This window comes from Scatophagus argus, chromosome 8 (genome assembly GCF_020382885.2).
Source record: "Scatophagus argus isolate fScaArg1 chromosome 8, fScaArg1.pri, whole genome shotgun sequence".
In the NCBI taxonomy this organism is placed as follows: domain Eukaryota; kingdom Metazoa; phylum Chordata; class Actinopteri; family Scatophagidae; genus Scatophagus; species Scatophagus argus.
This window is the reverse complement of record NC_058500.1, coordinates 5815619-5832222: the sequence shown is the minus strand read 5'-3', so window position 1 is coordinate 5832222 and position 16604 is coordinate 5815619. Positions and strand designations below refer to the sequence as shown.

General features: G+C 44.7%; 2 protein-coding genes across 4 annotated transcripts; one reads left to right on the top strand and one right to left on the bottom strand.

Annotated features, from left to right (window-relative positions):
- Positions 1-128: 128 nt before the first annotated feature.
- Positions 129-4306, top strand: LOC124063308 (wiskott-Aldrich syndrome protein-like). 3 transcript variants are annotated; one of them, XM_046396826.1, is made up of 11 exons: positions 129-391; positions 1213-1353; positions 1532-1618; positions 1750-1846; positions 2270-2299; positions 2398-2433; positions 2554-2758; positions 2853-3031; positions 3142-3755; positions 3887-3998; positions 4074-4306. In XM_046396826.1, the coding sequence occupies exons 2-11, from the start codon at positions 1243-1245 to the stop codon at positions 4130-4132; spliced, it is 1530 nt and encodes a 509-aa protein (XP_046252782.1). In that variant the 5' UTR covers positions 129-391; positions 1213-1242; the 3' UTR covers positions 4133-4306. The 3 variants fall into 3 exon arrangements, with proteins under 3 accessions (XP_046252782.1, XP_046252780.1, XP_046252781.1); XM_046396824.1 differs by having other exon boundaries at positions 129-398; XM_046396825.1 differs by lacking the exon at positions 2270-2299 and having other exon boundaries at positions 129-398.
- A 189-nt stretch (positions 4307-4495) lies between these two features.
- LOC124063307 (semaphorin-3F-like) lies at positions 4496-15212 on the bottom strand. Its single transcript, XM_046396823.1, has 18 exons — positions 14795-15212; positions 12867-13003; positions 9724-9884; positions 9545-9607; positions 9309-9428; positions 9025-9118; positions 8790-8909; positions 8520-8665; positions 8298-8412; positions 8121-8190; positions 7820-7964; positions 7482-7704; positions 7299-7387; positions 7168-7209; positions 6897-7054; positions 6742-6809; positions 6516-6643; positions 4496-6075 (listed from the first exon to the last, which is right to left on the bottom strand). Exons 2-18 carry the CDS (start codon positions 12976-12978, stop codon positions 5698-5700), a joined length of 2232 nt encoding a protein of 743 aa, XP_046252779.1. The 5' UTR covers positions 12979-13003; positions 14795-15212; the 3' UTR covers positions 4496-5697.
- Positions 15213-16604: the final 1392 nt, after the last annotated feature.

Sequence of the window (16604 nt, the reverse complement as noted above, 5' to 3'; positions counted from 1 at the left end):
TGTGGCCATAAAATGATTGTACACACAGCAGGTGAAGAGCAGTCGAGCGCTGCTTCTGCTCGGAAATGGAAATAACACATTCATTCGTGCTCTACGTCTGACAGCAAGAAGAAAAGTGGGGGTTAGAGAAGTGCGGTTGGCCGTTTCCGGCTTTGGGCTGATGTGTGCACAGAACAGAGAAGAGAAGAGAAACTTCCTTGACTGTTGAGCTTAGTATTCTGACAAAGCAGAGAGGACACCTTTTCAAATGCTGTACACATTAATTTAACACAAAGCGGGAGATTTGCTCGAGGATCATGAGCCGTGGATCTAAAACTAAAACCGAGGGCATAAGGAGCTCTCTGCTGAGCCTACCGGAGAATGAGAAGTTGGAGGATCTGTTGGGTAGAAGGTGTGCTGTAAGTTCTGAACTGACCAGGGAAGAGATTTTTCATTTTGATAACAGTATTCTGCTCTACTCTTTCTGACATGTTTCCTTTCTGGTGGCAGAGATTAGCATAATAGTGAAAGGAAAAGTTCTCAAAGATGGAACAGGTTGTTAGGGCTGCTTCAGAGATGATAATAAGTAAAACTTTTGAGACTTTCCTGATTAAACATCATGGCTTGTACTGTGTGTGAGCACATTTGAGGGTTAAACCGCTGCTTGAGGAGTGTGCACTGTATTTTCTACTTCACTAACACCAGCGTTAGTGTCATTCCACGCTTTTTCTGAGCTGCTTTTTATTTGTTCATGTACTTCCTTTTATTAGTTTTATGCCAGGGACGTTTGTACTCTGGTCTTACTTTGACATTGATCTTCTTCAAATTAATCTATGGTACACTGATGTAGTTGGACTTTGAAATGAATTGCTGACATCAGGTCAACAGAAAAGAGGTAGTTGTAACAGGAAATGGTTGGCTGAACCATTTCTTCCTCTGCTGTCAGAATTAGACTCTATCTTTGAGCCAAATCTGTGTCAACTTTAGAGTGGAAGCTGTATGTTTTAAAGCTTCTGACATAAACACTACAGTTGTACCAGACTGGACAGAAGAAAACCATCAGCTGCCCATTTTAATGAGCAACTCACATTGTTATCTGAACAAATGACAGTAGACAAGGAAGTGACTCCTCAATACAAAATGGCAAATTTACATGTCAACTGCAATAAAGTGCTCTCAGGTGTCCTCACAGTAGTGATCTCTTCTCATTGTATGTACCGCCTGTGTGTTTAGTCCGTGGCCACTGCGGTAGCACAGCTGTTTATGGCCCTGCCTCACAGCCCGTCCATGTGGAGCTTGCAGCACACTGGAGTTGTCTGCTTCGTCAAAGACAATCCTCAGCGCTCCTACTTCATACGGATGTTTGATTTGAAGGTAACCTCTCAGGAAATTCTGATATTATGCCAATAATATAATTTCAAGGTGGCTTTTGAAAATGTTGGCCCTCATTAGAGTTACTCTTTAATCTCTGTTGTCCTGTGAACGTCTCACATCTGTGAAATATTAGTGAAATATTAACCTTGTTTTGTTTTTGTTTGGTTTTTTTTCACAGTTAGGGAGGCAGGTGTGGGAGCAGGAGCTCTACAACCAAATAATTTACTCCTCGCCACAGCCGTTTTTCCACACCTTTGCTGCAGATGTAAGCAGACCCTCATTTCTGAACAGCCGACTCAAGTCACTATGGAGTTATTCAGTGATGCCTTGCGGTGACTTGTGTTAAGCCACAAATATCACAAATGTTTAATGTGCATCATTTCTTACAAAATGCAGGACTGTCAAGTTGGGCTGAACTTTGCTGTGCAACAGGAAGCAGAAGCTTTTCAACATGCTGTCGAGGAGAAAATCAACCAAAGGCAAAAAAGTCAAGGTCAGTGAGGTCATTATTTATTTTTAGAATTACAGAACATCAAATACATTTTGACTCATGGCCATATTTGCAACTACAAAGTGTGTTTTATGTGTTCTTAGGCTAACAGGTTGTTTGACATGATTTCAAAAAAGTGAAACAGTTAAAAATGAATTTAATTCAACTTACATGCCAAACACATGATAATACATTTTGCACATCAAGACACTTTTGTATGCACTTAATATAAACTAATTCTTAGGTGCCTGTGGATTGTATCACCTATTACTTGTTTCAGTAAGTAATAGGTGATAAACAACGCCTTACTTCCTTGTCTGAACAATTGGTGATTGTTTCTGATGGTATGTTTAGCTTAATAAATATTTTGTCATGGTGGGGTTCTGAGACGCAAAATGGTTTCTCTCATCTCTTTGTTATTGATAGAAAAGAAACAGCGCCCCCTGCCGCCTAACGGTAAGACTGCAATAAACTTCAAGCCTGCATAATTGCATTCACGTGGACCAAACTATAAGATTATTTCTTCCCACTTATCCTGTTTCCTGTCTTTGTAGAGAGAAGTTCCCTACCTCCAGTCCCCCCAGAAAAAGGTGTGTAAAACTCTTTCACCTCGCTGTGTCTCTCATTGAACTTTTATTACCACCAATGATGCACAAAATTAAATAGTAATAATGTACCTCCCTGCATCTGCTCTGTATTTCCTCCAAAAGCACCTGGTAGCCCTGGTTCTTTTCACATGGCCACAGTGGACATCCAAAACCCAGATATCCAGTCGTCACGCTACCGCTCGGTACCCTCACCCGCTGCTGCCTCAATTCTGCAAATCAGCAAAGGAAAGAAAGATAAAAAGGATAAGAACAAGAAAAAGGGCCCCAAACTCTCCAAAGCAGACATAGGAGCCCCCAGTGGATTTAAGTGAGTGTTTGAGCCAATGAATATGTCGCCTTGATGTCATTACTCATAAAAGTGTGTAACTGTATCACACTGTCTCTTCTTTTCTTTCTGTCAGGCACGTTACTCATGTCGGCTGGGATCCCAACAACCTTGACCCTGACTTGTGGAAACTGCTCTCTCAGGCTGGAATCAGTGAAGCTGAGATGAGGGATGAAAAGACCTCCCAACTCATCTATAATGTCATCGAGCAGTCTGGAGGAATGGAGGCGGTGAAAAGGGAGGTGAACAGAACAGGTTAGACAGCATCATTTTGTTCCTCCTTATTCATCTTTCTGCTCCCAGTGGCCTAATGGTTTAAAGCTCAGGCTGAGTTCTTATGCACATCTTGTTCCATTGTATTATAGCTCCTGGACCTCCACCACCTCCACCTGGCAGACAAGGGCCTCTGCCTCCTGTGCCGGGTTCTGGTCATTCTGCTCCAAACCCTCCACCACCTCGAGGTCGCTCTGGCCCCCTGCCTCCTATCCCAGGCCAGTCACAGAGAGGAAGCCCCTCCACACAACCAGCTTCAGCACGTGGAGGCCTCCCACCCCCACCTCCTCCAACAAACAGAGGTGGTCCTCCACTGCCACCACCACCACACTCTGCACCTTCTCAGTTCCCCCCACCACCTTCCCAGTTCCCCTCACCACCTTCCTCAAAGTCGTCTTATGCTTCATCCCCGACCTCCTCCCACAACACACGTCCTCCCCCTCCTCCATCAGGCCAACAGCGCCCCATGGGTTTCCCGTCTCCTCCTGCCCCATCTGCACCGAGGGGTGGAGGAGGAGGAGGAGTTCCCCCACCTCCTCCCCCACCCCCTCCGCCCCCACCTCCTCAAACCTCTATTCCTTCAGATTTCCCTCCTCCTCCTCCTCTCTCTGGAGGGGCACCCCCACCCCCACCTCCATCGGTTGGAGGAGGAGACAGCAGAGGAGCTCTGCTGGATCAGATCCGACTGGGAAAGAAGCTCAGAAATGTAAAGCAACTTCCTAATCTTTAAAAACATTTCATACATGCTATGCATAAGTACTCAAGATCACGCTGCAGTGCATCATTTGATACAGAGATGAATGTTCAAACACTCTCCTGTCCTGGTGTGTGTCACAGGTGACAGACACTCCTGATGCAGCTCCACCCACAACACCAGAGTCGGGTGAGGGCATCGTTGGTGCTCTCATGATGGCCATGCAGAAGAGGAGCAAAGTCATCCATTCCTCTGGTAAATATCAGAACACTAATTATGTCTCATGTGAGGGGCAGTATCTCTTATTTGTATGTTTATCCTCTCTTTCAGACGAAAGTGAAGATGAGGGTGGTGATGAAGACGACGATGAAGACGAATGGGACGACTGATGTGGAGGTTCTCCTTTGTGGTGCAAACCTCTCGATTGTAATGCTGTTACATGCTGTGGGACTTCAGGTCTGCAAACTGGGGCGCGACTTGTACATGAAACTGTGTGGATGGTTAAATAAACATAAATCAGTGTAATAATGAATCCATATAAAAGAGTTGAAATTGAAAGGAAACAAGTTTCTGAATTGTTTATGTATTTGTTGGAACATTTCCAGTGTAGGATTCATCAGCATGGCAGCACTGCGTTACAGTGAAGGTGAATGGTGGCTCTGGTTGGATGGTATCTTGTTTCTTGGGCATCCATTAAAAAAATCTGTAAATACAGCATATGACAGAACACCAAGAATCAATACTAAATCTGAGCCAGTTTCATTCCCATTTTTATAACATACTGTACATTAAAAAAACATTATGTTCCTATATAATTTTCTCATACATCTGTGCAAAGATTCCCCAATTCCCTCAGAAACCACCACCGACAAAGTGCATAACTGGAAGAACACTGTATGCTATACATATCTTCAACACTCACATACTGTAGGTCACAAGAGCACAGGACAGTAAGGGAGTCATTATATGACAACATCAAATGGAATTAGCTTAACAGAATACATTACACCATACAAACATCGTTACACACAAGGTTGAAAACCGAACAACAGTAAAATGTACAACTTGCAACAAAGGACCACAGATATGCATGCAACAACTGCATTCATCGTATTATCTTCATACAAGAGTAATCCAAAGACCATATCATGAACATATATATTATATTCACAATCAATATATTACATTTTTGTTTCAAGATAATTAAAATACCGTATGTGTGGTTTTGCATGTTGAAGCCTTTTAACCGCCTGCTTCATTTATTTTTACATCACAGTCTACCATTTTCCAAAACAACAACAAACCATTATGTGATTCATCATGTTGACTATGAGTGTGTTATTTTTCCATCCCGGTTAGCTGCATGCTAATGCTCCAGGTGTATTTTCAAAACTTTGTTGGTGCATTCACGGACCAACCCAAAAATCTGCCATTGACGAATCAGCAGGCTGAAAATCTCTGCTTTCACAGGTCATGTTGATGGAAAGTCAAACTTAGAAGATGAAACACACTACTTAAATGTGTTTCCTTTTTATCCTAGTTTCTTGCACTAAAAATGCCAATCTTGCACTGTGATTCTCATGTGTTTTTTTCCACCTGAACAAACCAGCAAAAAGAAGTTTTAAAACAATCTAAATGGTAGATAATCAGTCTTGAACAAGTATCATGTCTCTAAGATGATTTAAGTGTCAAACTAACAGGAGGAGCTACCAGTAGAAACACAAACTGAATATGCACAGTATTCTTTGGGAAGTGGTCACAGGTAACGTACAAGACATACAACGTGTCTTTTCAAGGCTGCTGCTTGCAAAACCACCATCATGGTATTTCAACGACACCATGAGAGCATCACCTGCCTGTTGAAAAGACGTGACACACAAACATGCATGTCAGACACTAAAAGTCCACCTTAAAGTCCAGACAGGCCAGTGTTGGACAGCATCAGTCCCGTCCTCTAGCCGAGGCCTTGGTCCTGGCTCTCTGTGTGCCTGCGGCTGGTGCGCTTGCGCTGCTGCTGCTGTTTGGGACTGAGTTGTTCCCAGTAGGACTGGCAGTACTGGTTAATCAGTCTGATCTCAGGTGGGAAGGGTGTGGAGACGAGAGAGGACTGCGCGTAAGGTCCCGCCTGACGAGTTTTTGGCTCTTCGTCCTCATCTTGAGCGGTGAGAGCTAAAACGATGTCTCGATCTAGGATGCGCAGGGCCACACGGGCCACTGTGTGTTTAAAGTTGTTCTCAGTGGCGAGGCAGTGGTAGAGCCCCGCGTCTGATTGGTTGAGAGACTTTAGGAGGATACCATGGTTGGTCTTTAGAATACCTCCCACACGGTTGAGCTGTTCAAAAAAAAGAACAAAACAGGGGGAAAGTCAAAGAGAGCTAACAACGTATCTGAATTTATATACGGATTACAAAATGGGAAAGTGGCCGATGCAACAGAGGCTGAGGGAGTCATTTTTGGGAAATACGCTTATTTGCTTTCTTGTTGAGAGTTAGACAGGAAAAAGAAGACGAGATGAGAGTTAGACGAGAAAAAACTGGCACCCTAAAAACTAATATGAAGCTGCAGCCAATAGGCAGTTAGATTAGCTTAGCATAAAAACAAGAAAAAATTTCATCTGTCAGAACAGATGGCAGCACCTCTAAGGGTCACTAATCAACATGTTATATCTTGTTCGTCTCTAAAAACATGCTGAAGTTGAACTGGGGGTTGTGTGCCTGAATAAAAAAGCTTTAATTTAATAAAATTTACTAAAATGCAACTGTTCTTCCTCACCAATTTCCTCTTTCCTTCCCTCTGGAAGAGCCACTTGACGGTGGCCTGGGGAGAGCGAGGCTGACACTCCAGGAAGGTACTGCTGCCCTCCACCCCAAACTGCACTGTTTCTCTCAGACGTTTCTCCACTGCAGTGATAGAGAGAGAAGATGTGGTGACAGCTGCTCAGAACAGACTAAAATCTCAAGTTTGCGTGGTTTTTAAAAACACTAAAAACTTGCCACACCTTTGGCATTAAAGCCTCTGCACTGCCTCAGTGGGTCACCATGTTTAACATCCTGCCTTCTGCTCCTCCTGCAACAAAGATCAGAGGTTGACAGAACACATCCTGGCTTTAAAGTCTAGAAACAGTTCACTGTGAAGACACGAGACATCCCTGACCTCTTGGTGGACGGGGTGAAGGCAGAGCAGCTCTCCCCATCCCAAGCACAGTAGGGGTCTCGAGCCAGACAACAGTCAGAGCAGGCCCTGCCATACACACCACAGCGGTGCAGCGACACCTGGGTCAGCCCCGCGTCCGAGGACACATAGAGCTGTTGCTGTGGTGACACAAGCAAAATAAACTCAGTGTGGCTGTGAGGAATCTACTGTTGCATAAGCACTGAAAAGTGTATCGCCAAGTCAGATTTGTCTTTACGAGGAATTTACTTACTCTTTTGGAAGATATCTTCATTGTTTTGACTGGAGCTCTGGTCTGTGAATTAATCAACAGCAAAATGATAAACCAATGACACTTATTGTTGAGATAAGAGTGCTGTTGTCTTTCCACATATTTAGACGTACCCGGAAAACTTCCACTTCCTCTAGCGTCAGTTCCTCCATGCTAGTTGGATCCTTAGGTAGAACGATAACTTTCTGGACAGTGCCTCGATCTAGAAGTGAGAGAAATTATGTTTAAGACAGACATTTTCTTGCCAAAGTAATCCCTCAGTCGGACAACTGCCATCAGCCCTGCAGCTGGCTTACCTGTCCCCAGGAAGAGCACCTCATAACGTCCATCCACAGCATCCACCTGATCCACCACCAGGGCAGTGAAGCGGTAGTCCACGCCAGTTCTCACCACCAGGGGGCGGCGGTGGATAGGATAAACTGGATGGAACATGAGTGGATGGGATCTGATGAAATTCACAGCTTCGTCTGAAAAGTTCTTGGATGAACGGATACCAGGAGTGAAGGTTCCTCCCGGACACTGGATGGGAAGAAAGACGGGGTGGAGTTTCTTTATGTATATAATTTTTAAAAATTATTTAGAGGTCTGTGGTTTATTATTACATCTCTTTGGGGATAACATGGTTGAAACATACTGTTCCGGGCCGTGGGTAGGGAATCTTGCCATTGTATTCAGTCCACTGGTAATTATGGCCATGTTTGTGGGCAAACGGTCCATTGAAGACATTGCGAATATCAGCCATTGAGTAAACACAGACAGCTGAGCCCTTGAACACAGAGCTTGAGCAGAGACAGACAATTAAGATAAAGTAGAGGCAGGAGACAGCTTGCATCCTATCCCTGAAATTAAAGCATGAATCGTCCGCAAAAATGTGTGAAAAAAAATGAGGTTGGGTGAGGTGTGACTTTGTCAACCAGCCTCCCAAAAAAACTCACCCCGCTGTAGTGAAGAGAGCGTACACCATGGGGTTTCGTTCGTCTTGTGTGGGCTGAATAAACACATCCCCTGGAAGACGAGTGCGGGAATACAAAAATCAATAACACAACAGTAAAAGCATCTTGAATTAAAATGCAATCAGTTTAAACGTGGCGCTTATTTTATTGTGGCCTCACGTAGTTCATCAAAGCGCGTCTCCACTCCATCTTCTCCTATCACTGAACAGATAAGGCGAGCCTTCAGGAACGTCGTCCAGCGGTTCACCAGGGACTTCTGCCCTCCTTCATCATTCTAGACAGGAAGGAAATTAGGTCACGGCTCAATACGCACAATGTTTTGCACGTTACAAGGTAAGCGACATATACTTTCACTATGTATACGATGTGGTTTGGGCTCACCAGACACACTCTTCCAACCCTGGCTAAAACGCTGGGACTCGCTCCGCCACTCGAGTCTAGACTCTTCTCGCGGAAAAAAAAGTAAAGCTTGTCGTCGTTCCTTTCTGCACTGTCAGGGATCTGCTGGATCTGAACAAACACAGGCTCTGGGGTATTAAAAAAAAACAGATAAGCAGAGAGAGGATTGAGACAAGTAGTTGTCAAATAAAAAAAGAGGAACTATAACCTGTAATCAGCAAAATTTACCTCCTCACACCCACACTTACTCACCGTTGAGCCACCTGGAGTCGTACTGCTCTGTTCTGATTGCTGTTCTCCCTCCCATGGTCCTAAACAGAGCAGCATCTGTACTCATGAAGTCAATATGGACCCCTGCATACAGGTTACCATCTGCATCGGTGAGACAACAGGCGAACAGAAAGGTGAGATTTTGTGATTCAGTGGCACAAGAAGTAGGACAAGACTGTGACTTTTTTTTTCTGCCTATAAATGGAGCATGTCTTACTGATCAGGACTGCAATGTTCTCCTGTTTGGGATCATAGGAACATTTTCCCTTCCCTGAATCCACATACCCAGGGACCAGCCTAAACAGGTAGTCCTGCAGAGGGAGAGCGTGCATAAAAATAGATCCCTAAACGTCACAAGGGAGCATGAGGAAATCATCAACAAATCAGCGTCCCAGTTTGTAGTCCTGAAATATTTAACAGGACAAACGCTTTCCAGGCCTGCTGCTGAGGGATTTTTGCTGTAAATCCCACTCGGGGAACTGTAAATGTCTTTGTGTTCACCTCTGCCCTCCAGCCTCTGTTGATGAATGTGCAGATAGGTTGGTAAGCCCCTGTTCCACAGGTGTAGAGGTGGGTGCGGTTCCACGGCTCTATCAACCGCACAAAGTTGGCACACTCGCCCTGCACAAAGAGGAGTAAGACAAATGGAATTCATACATCATCGTCGTCATTGTCCCGTCTTGAAAGAAGGGAGCCTCAGATTTTTGAAAGAACAGGATGTAAACGTGCGATCCCACCTGTCTTCCCTTTCCTGTCATCTGGCATTCTCCCTTTCTCTTAGCTGACGCTGGCCAGTGGATCTGCATTTTCAAAAACAGCAGACACCCGAAAACACTCGATTATTAAGGATCATTGCATGTCGAGGCTTAACTGCAGTATCAGAGTGGATTTGGAAACAGGCAGAGTTTGTACGCACAATGAGGGGCTCCTTGTTGACATTGTGCATGTCCAGGGCCACCAGGTACTCCCGGCTGCCCAGGTACAGACGGCCCTGGTCCTGATCCATCAGGAGGATGCGGTAATCACTGGTGTTGAAGGAGAAACTGAAGGGTCGCGCTGCCCTTGTGTCCATTAGTTCTGTGTGAAAAGTGTTGAAGCTCTTAAAAAACTTCTACAACATTTGAAAAAAACCAACAGCAGGGGGAGCGAAGGTTACTTCTCAAAATGCTCACATTATTCCCTTTACGCCTTTAACATCTTTCACTGCTGACTTGGATGAACTTCTGGTTCCTTGAAAAACACCCTTCTCACTTCTTCTCTGGAAAATGTGTGTCACTGATTAAATATAACTCAACTTAGTGCATTTTAAGAAACATATTTGCTTTTAAGATCTCAATATTTTATGTGTGCTGACTGTCTGATTGAGTCGGAGGCACCAACGTGGCGTGGAGTCAGACGAAAAAGCGGGTCCCTTAGGAAACACGGTCAGTGGAACTCGGAGCTAATTCTTAAGGTCGGGATTGTGTTCAGCAGAGCGTAGCCTGTTAAGACACGCTGCAGTGGAAAATGTTTCTCCTTTTTTTGTTCTCCTGAAAGCTTTGATTGAACAATTTTCATGTGCTGTGAGATAAATGTAGCGTGTGCTGCACTCTGCCTCCAAATGTGACTTGTTTCTTCCATCTGATAATTCACTGCATCATTTTAAGCACATCAAAAAGCAGCACGCACACACACACACACACACACACACACACACACACACACACACATCTGTGGCATGTGTAAGATACTGGCCACCATATGTGCACACTGTGACACAGCGCAGGCATGTTAAAGACAGCAGGCTTATATCATGACAAATGTTCACAGAGAACCTCAGAAGCCAGCTTACAGGGATTCAGAAGGAAGCACACTCTTTATTTACATCAAAGTGCCTGACATCTTCCTTTTGAGGTCAATGTTAACAGGATGCAGTCAAGGTGCCACTAAAATAAGCTATGCAATCGGATCTCCGGACGACGTGAGGTGGGAGTCTTTGAGGTGGGGACGAGGTCCGGTTCTGTTCCTGAGAGGTAAACACAGGATAACAAGCCTGTGGCCAAGCTCCACTGGGCCATAGTGGATTCACTGAACAGGCTAAATGTAGAAACACCACACCCCTATACATGTCTCCATTCTCCAAAAATAGCAAACAATGTACTGCCATCATCTGGTAAACATTCAGCAAACACTTATCCCCTGACAACATTCTCACAGTGATAGGGAAACACTGGGAAGGACACACTATTATAGTATGAAGCTAAGTCTGGGCCACTATGGGCTCTCGAGTTACAACCTGACAACATATTGTCACTACGGCACTAATGACCACCGCTGTGTAGTCCCCAGTATGAACAAACTGGTGACAGCAAAGAGAGGGCATGAGAATCTGAAACACGGCTTCAGTTACGCCACACGTTTTTCTCTCCAACAATGCTGACTAACTCTATGGAAGGGGCCTGAGTGAATCCCTTTGAACTGACACAACCTCCCAGTGACAGAGGAAACAGTGCAGGATCTCTCGCTCTCTCTCTCTCTCCTATGCAGGCCTCCTGTACCAAAAGAGCGTCACTCAGGCCGGCTCATTCGCTCAGAAGAGTCACATGTCCTTCAGCCGCCCCGATAACCTCCTCCACAGGCGCCTCGGGGAACAAAGAGGCTCGGTGTCACAAACAATGAACAATAAATCCTTGGAGTGGCAGAAACAGTTGGGGAGTAAATCCAACTTTTTTCCTATTTGTTTGGTATTAGGGGGAAGGGTGGCCGAGTCCCGTACATGTGACTGCTTTGTCGGCAAAACCTTACCGACAATCTAACGAGAAACACCCCTCTGCTGCTGTGAACGAGCCTCTCTGAGTGAATTTGTCATGGTGAGCTCTGTACAGATGTGAATTCCTGTATCTCACACGTGGAGGAACATGATCAAGTTCAAGACCAAACTTGTGTAATTGGTCAGACCACTGCTTTGTGCACCCTACTGCAAAAACAAAAACCCCACACTGGTGAGCGTAAGCTATTTACTGAAAGGGGATTAGTGTTAAAGGTCATATAAAAATGCACTGCAGTTACTCCGTAAAGCCTCAAATGGAACTGTTAGCGTATGCGACAACCACAAACAGCATGTAGACAGCTGTTTTCAGTCTTACGAAATGAGCTGAATTCAAAACAGCACTGCGTGTCGACTCCATCTTCCATCAACCGCAAACATCGTGATTAGCTCACCTCTAATTTGCTTCAGATGTCTTTTCTCGTTGAAATCATACACCAATCATAAATGTTTCTCATTGAATCACTGCAGTTTAAAAAAATAAAAAAAATAAAAATAACACCACCAAATATGTTAACCCTGCCTGGACTTGACGTGGGACCCGAACATTTTGACTCACCTTCACACGTTATAAATCTCCACCACACACTTAATTCTTACTTACAGGTGTCTGTGAGTTCTCACCTCCGCATGTTCAAACACACTTGATGTGACAACATGACAGGCAGGCAGAAATAACTGTAATCAACTGGCATTGTTTCGATCAAAGTTGTGATCCACATATTTGTAACGTGAACCTCTGGTGTAAGAGTTAATGAGGACAAGGAGCAGACTGCATGGGAAAATCCCAAATACCTAGAAAAAAGGTTTTAAAACCACTATCCAGCCACATTTTGAACCTACACCTCGCGGCCAAAGCATCAAAGCATCTGAAATATCATTTTGCTCTTGCGATCAAATTTCAGGTGTTTCCTTCTTGTGTCATCATGTCAGACATCAAAAACAGAGACAGGTCAGACTCCAGTGTGTGTTGGTTCAAGGGTGTGGGGAGAAACTTTGTCAAAGGGCACAACCATTACCCAACCACACGTAATATCCACCTTTTGTTTCCAGTGTCGCGCTGTTTGACATGTGGCAGGAAATACGTTCTTTACATATGTATAAAGAGGAAGTATGACTGCTGGTGTGGATGTGTGCGACCAGTGTGTGTGTGTGTGTGTGCAGGGGGGGTTGTCAAACAAACAAGTTAAAGAAACTATTATGAAAATCTGTGCTGTCAGAGGAGGAGTTTTAGTCGATCTGTGCGAGCTCACCTTTGAAGGAGAGGCGAACCCGCGGGGCAAACTGCTGCAGGCCCGAGCCTCCGCAAACACATAAGGCCAACAGGAGGAGTCGGGCTCCAGATGCTGTCATGGCAACAGTCATGCAGGTAGCCCACAGAGATCTAAATCTGGACGAAAAAAGAAAGAGGAATGAACTATTATTATAGAGGGTCCCATGGGAAATGTGAGACAGAAAAAGCAGGAGGGACAGGCAAGAGACTCTCTCTCTTTCTCTGATCTCTCTGATCAGAAGTTTGGCCTGCAGCCTTTCAAGGCGTATAGTTTGGCAGGAGAGAACAACGTCCAAATCTTCACACCTGCTCTGGAAAATATGACAGCCCTATTATTTATTTAAAGTGTAAATGTACCGAGGTATGCGTTAAGACTGTACAACGCCATTTGCCAACACAGTCGCACAGAAAAAGTCTTAAAAAGGACATTTTATTGACATATTACCTTTACTTAAATATAAATTTCACCCCTCCTTTCCTTGAAAACTGACTAACACGAGTCTCTGATGCCCATCAGTGATTCCCCGCGGCCTCCCTGTCTCTCTCTCTCAGTCCTTCAACAAAGCACGTCGACATACTCTCAGAGGCTGATAAGTGAAATACATGACAGTTCAAAGACACAGGTAGTCCTCGCTGAAACAATTTCTGACAGTTTAGGGGTGCTGAAACGTAGCCTAACTGTTAGACCTTAACTCAAGCATTCATTATGCATCTGCACTTTGCTGGAGAGGATCCCATATAAATTATGAATACTAAAAGCTGAGTCCACAACATCCATTAAATTGTCTCCCTGAAGGTGTGCTTTGCTCGGGCTATAAGCCATCCCCCTGGCTTTTCGTTTTTTCTCATGGCATCCATGTAGCCAAGGCCTCCAGTGGCACACGCTACAAGCCTTGAAATGAGGGCTTTTAGGGAGGCTTGTTCATGGTGACAAAAAAAAAAAAAGATTTCACAAGACGTTCATCACATTTCACAGTATAATTGACGTGTGAGGGGTTCTACAAAAGTATGTTCCCATTAAGAATAAATGATGAAACTGCACTGACTGGCATGTTGAACACTTACAAATTACAAACAGAAGCCACTGGGAACGCCTCGCAGGCTTCCTGGCATAATATTCACACAGCTGCCATATATCTGCTCACCAAGGAAGCTTGATCTGGATTCGTCCCATCACACACTGCATATTCACTGTTATAATAATACACATGGATGTGTGCAATCAAGATGATGTGGACACACATTTTCTTTTCACATGGAGTCACCCAAAGAAAGGATCGTCCATTAAAACAGCACCGGATCACTTCATGGAAAATAAATAAACAGTCATGAAAAGCGCTTTTAGTCAGTTAATTAGAATCAAATGAGCATATGACACATTTTTAAGTCCTTGTTTGAATATTATTTTTTTTTAAAAAAAAAAGGACAGGCAACAGGGCAAAAAAAAAAATCACATAAATTATGTTTAATCTACTTTTATTTAAATGAAGAATAAAAAGGAATCGGGGGTAACATGCCCGTTGGATTAACTTTAACATATCATCAGTGAAAAGCTAAAATGGGCTCCCATAATGCGCCTGTGGATGATGATCTGACTGCGCTTCGTACGGATAGTGTTTGTATGAATGACGGTTTTTCTACTGGTTTTCTGCGCTGGGTGGTGCCTACAGGACAGATTAAAGTCCGGCTGTAATAACATATGGTCTCCCTTAAAAAATAATTACAGGATTTCAATAACCAAGTTCTTCTCTTTTTTCCACTGAGGACTGCGCACTTACCTGTGAACTCAACATCCAGAAATAGGAACCGAACAAATGTGTGTACTTCAGTCATGTACCATTTAAACCACGCTACAGAGTAACCAAACCCGAGTTAAAAGTTAAACCAGGGAGAAGTTAAATGTCCTACCTTTGAGTTCTGACTTTCTCTATGCCCGCTACGCCTCTGAGATCCAAAAAAACTTGCGGGATGTTACCGCTGCATTCCCCGCGTTGTGTGCCTCGGAGCTGGATTGGAAAATCTGCCTCTTTCCTCTCCCAGCAGCGCTGCGCAGGAATAAAACAATCCGATAGGTCTGCAAATTCCCTTGGAGAGCAAAAAGACAAAAAAACAACCCAAAACAAAACAAAACAAAAACGCTGCCTGATCAGTTGCTAATAACCGACGGCGTTTCTCCCGTGAAACATTAAAATGAAAAGAAAAACCCACAGTTGATCCGTGAACGCTTGCTCCACTCTTGACAAGAAAAAAAAACAAAAAAGAGAAAACTTTAAGCGTGGGAGGCAGCAACCATCACCGGGATGTGAGGACTTTTGACTTTTGAGTGTGAATCAAGTGACCAGGTGCAGGTGTGGGGAGAGTGTCTGCCCTGCTGTCCTCTCCCTTCTGTTCTGCCCCCACCCAGCCTTCCCTCTCCTGTTGGCCCACAGCAGCATTGGACCAAACCTCTTGGTACACCATATGGGTGATGATTAACCCTGTCACTGCTGGTGAGTTCAACACTGCTCCACTCAACTGTAAACTGCTCTAAATCAGTTCAGCAGTTCTCTCTTGGCAAAGTTTATTAAAGCTGAATAATTCAGTGCAATGGTGACAGGCATGCAGCCACTGTTTTATATAAATGCTTTTCTCATGCACCGGGAGGGCCACAGACTATTCTTATATGTGATGCAGGGGCTTAAATTCACTATTAAATGGGAGCCGGGGCCGCTACTGGGACAATGTCGCCGTTACTCCCCAGTTCTTCATGAGAGTCAGGTCAGCTGAAAAAAGATTCTTGGGATTCCTCTCTGGCTGGCTCCAGCGCTCATGACAACAGTGACAAAGCAACCAGAAGTGGGGGGGTGGGAGGGGGGACGACGTAAAGGACATCCATCCTGTTAACAGAGCCTTGAGCTTGAAATTAAAACAGCTTTCAGAGCCCCTCTCACCGTTACTGGCTTTGTGGAGAGCTCTGACGCAGTATGGCGCACTAAAGACACAAAGGCGGAGGGTGAATGTATTCTGAGCCAATGCCCCGTAAGACAGTAAAATTGAATAAACACATGAGGCAATGGGGTGTGTGTGAGTGTGTAGAGGGTCACGGAGGAGGGCAGTTCCTGGCAAGCCTCACAAAACTTTAATTCTAACTTTTTGTGGATTTGCCTTTAATGTTCGTCCTTGGGCGTGATTCATTGTCACACAGAGTATGTGAGCACCTTATCTCAAGTTGGGTATCAGCCAGGTGTGATCTACAGGCAGTGGTGTGTCAAGATGTGTCCAGGCGGGAGTCTTTGTTTCCCGCCCCACAGGAGGCATCCCTCCATTTCCAGCTGAGGAAATGAGTCATGAGTGTGTGCCGAGTTCAGGTTTCCGTGTGCACTCAACTTTGGCCATGGATACCGGTACACTGCCCAGCTCCCACCGCCTCATAAGCGCCTCTTAACGTCATCCGCGTCTCTTGCTGTACCATCCTGCTGTCTTATCTGACTAGCATGTGCCCACCGCTGCCTCAGCTTGCTGAAGAGATAGCAGCAGCTCTTCACTCGCCCCTGGAATGAATATTTGTGCTCTGCGTACGTGAGCACAACGAGCAGGAAATTGTGGCCGAACAGCCCTCTTACCTCCAGTGTGATGGATGGATTTTTTCTTCTCATGGAGACAGACAGAGTGGATTAGAAAACAAACACTAAGTCTGTTTTTCCTGCTGCACAAAAAGCTCTGTCAGGAGGATCTTTTC

Excerpts from the sequence above, each read along its gene's own strand:
- LOC124063308 (XM_046396824.1), top strand. The coding sequence starts at position 297 with ATGAGCCGTGGATCTAAAACTAAAACCGAGGGCATAAGGAGCTCTCTG. Across the intron at positions 3,756-3,886 it reads TGGGAAAGAAGCTCAGAAAT|GTGACAGACACTCCTGATGC; the intron begins GTAAAGCAACTT and ends TGTGTGTCACAG. Across the intron at positions 3,999-4,073 it reads CAAAGTCATCCATTCCTCTG|ACGAAAGTGAAGATGAGGGT; the intron begins GTAAATATCAGA and ends CCTCTCTTTCAG.
- LOC124063307 (XM_046396823.1), bottom strand. The coding sequence starts at position 12,978 with ATGACTGTTGCCATGACAGCATCTGGAGCCCGACTCCTCCTGTTGGCC. Across the intron at positions 7,388-7,481 it reads GGTGCTCTTCCTGGGGACAG|ATCGAGGCACTGTCCAGAAA; the intron begins GTAAGCCAGCTG and ends TCTCACTTCTAG. Across the intron at positions 7,055-7,167 it reads TGAAGATATCTTCCAAAAGA|CAACAGCTCTATGTGTCCTC; the intron begins GTAAGTAAATTC and ends GTGTCACCACAG.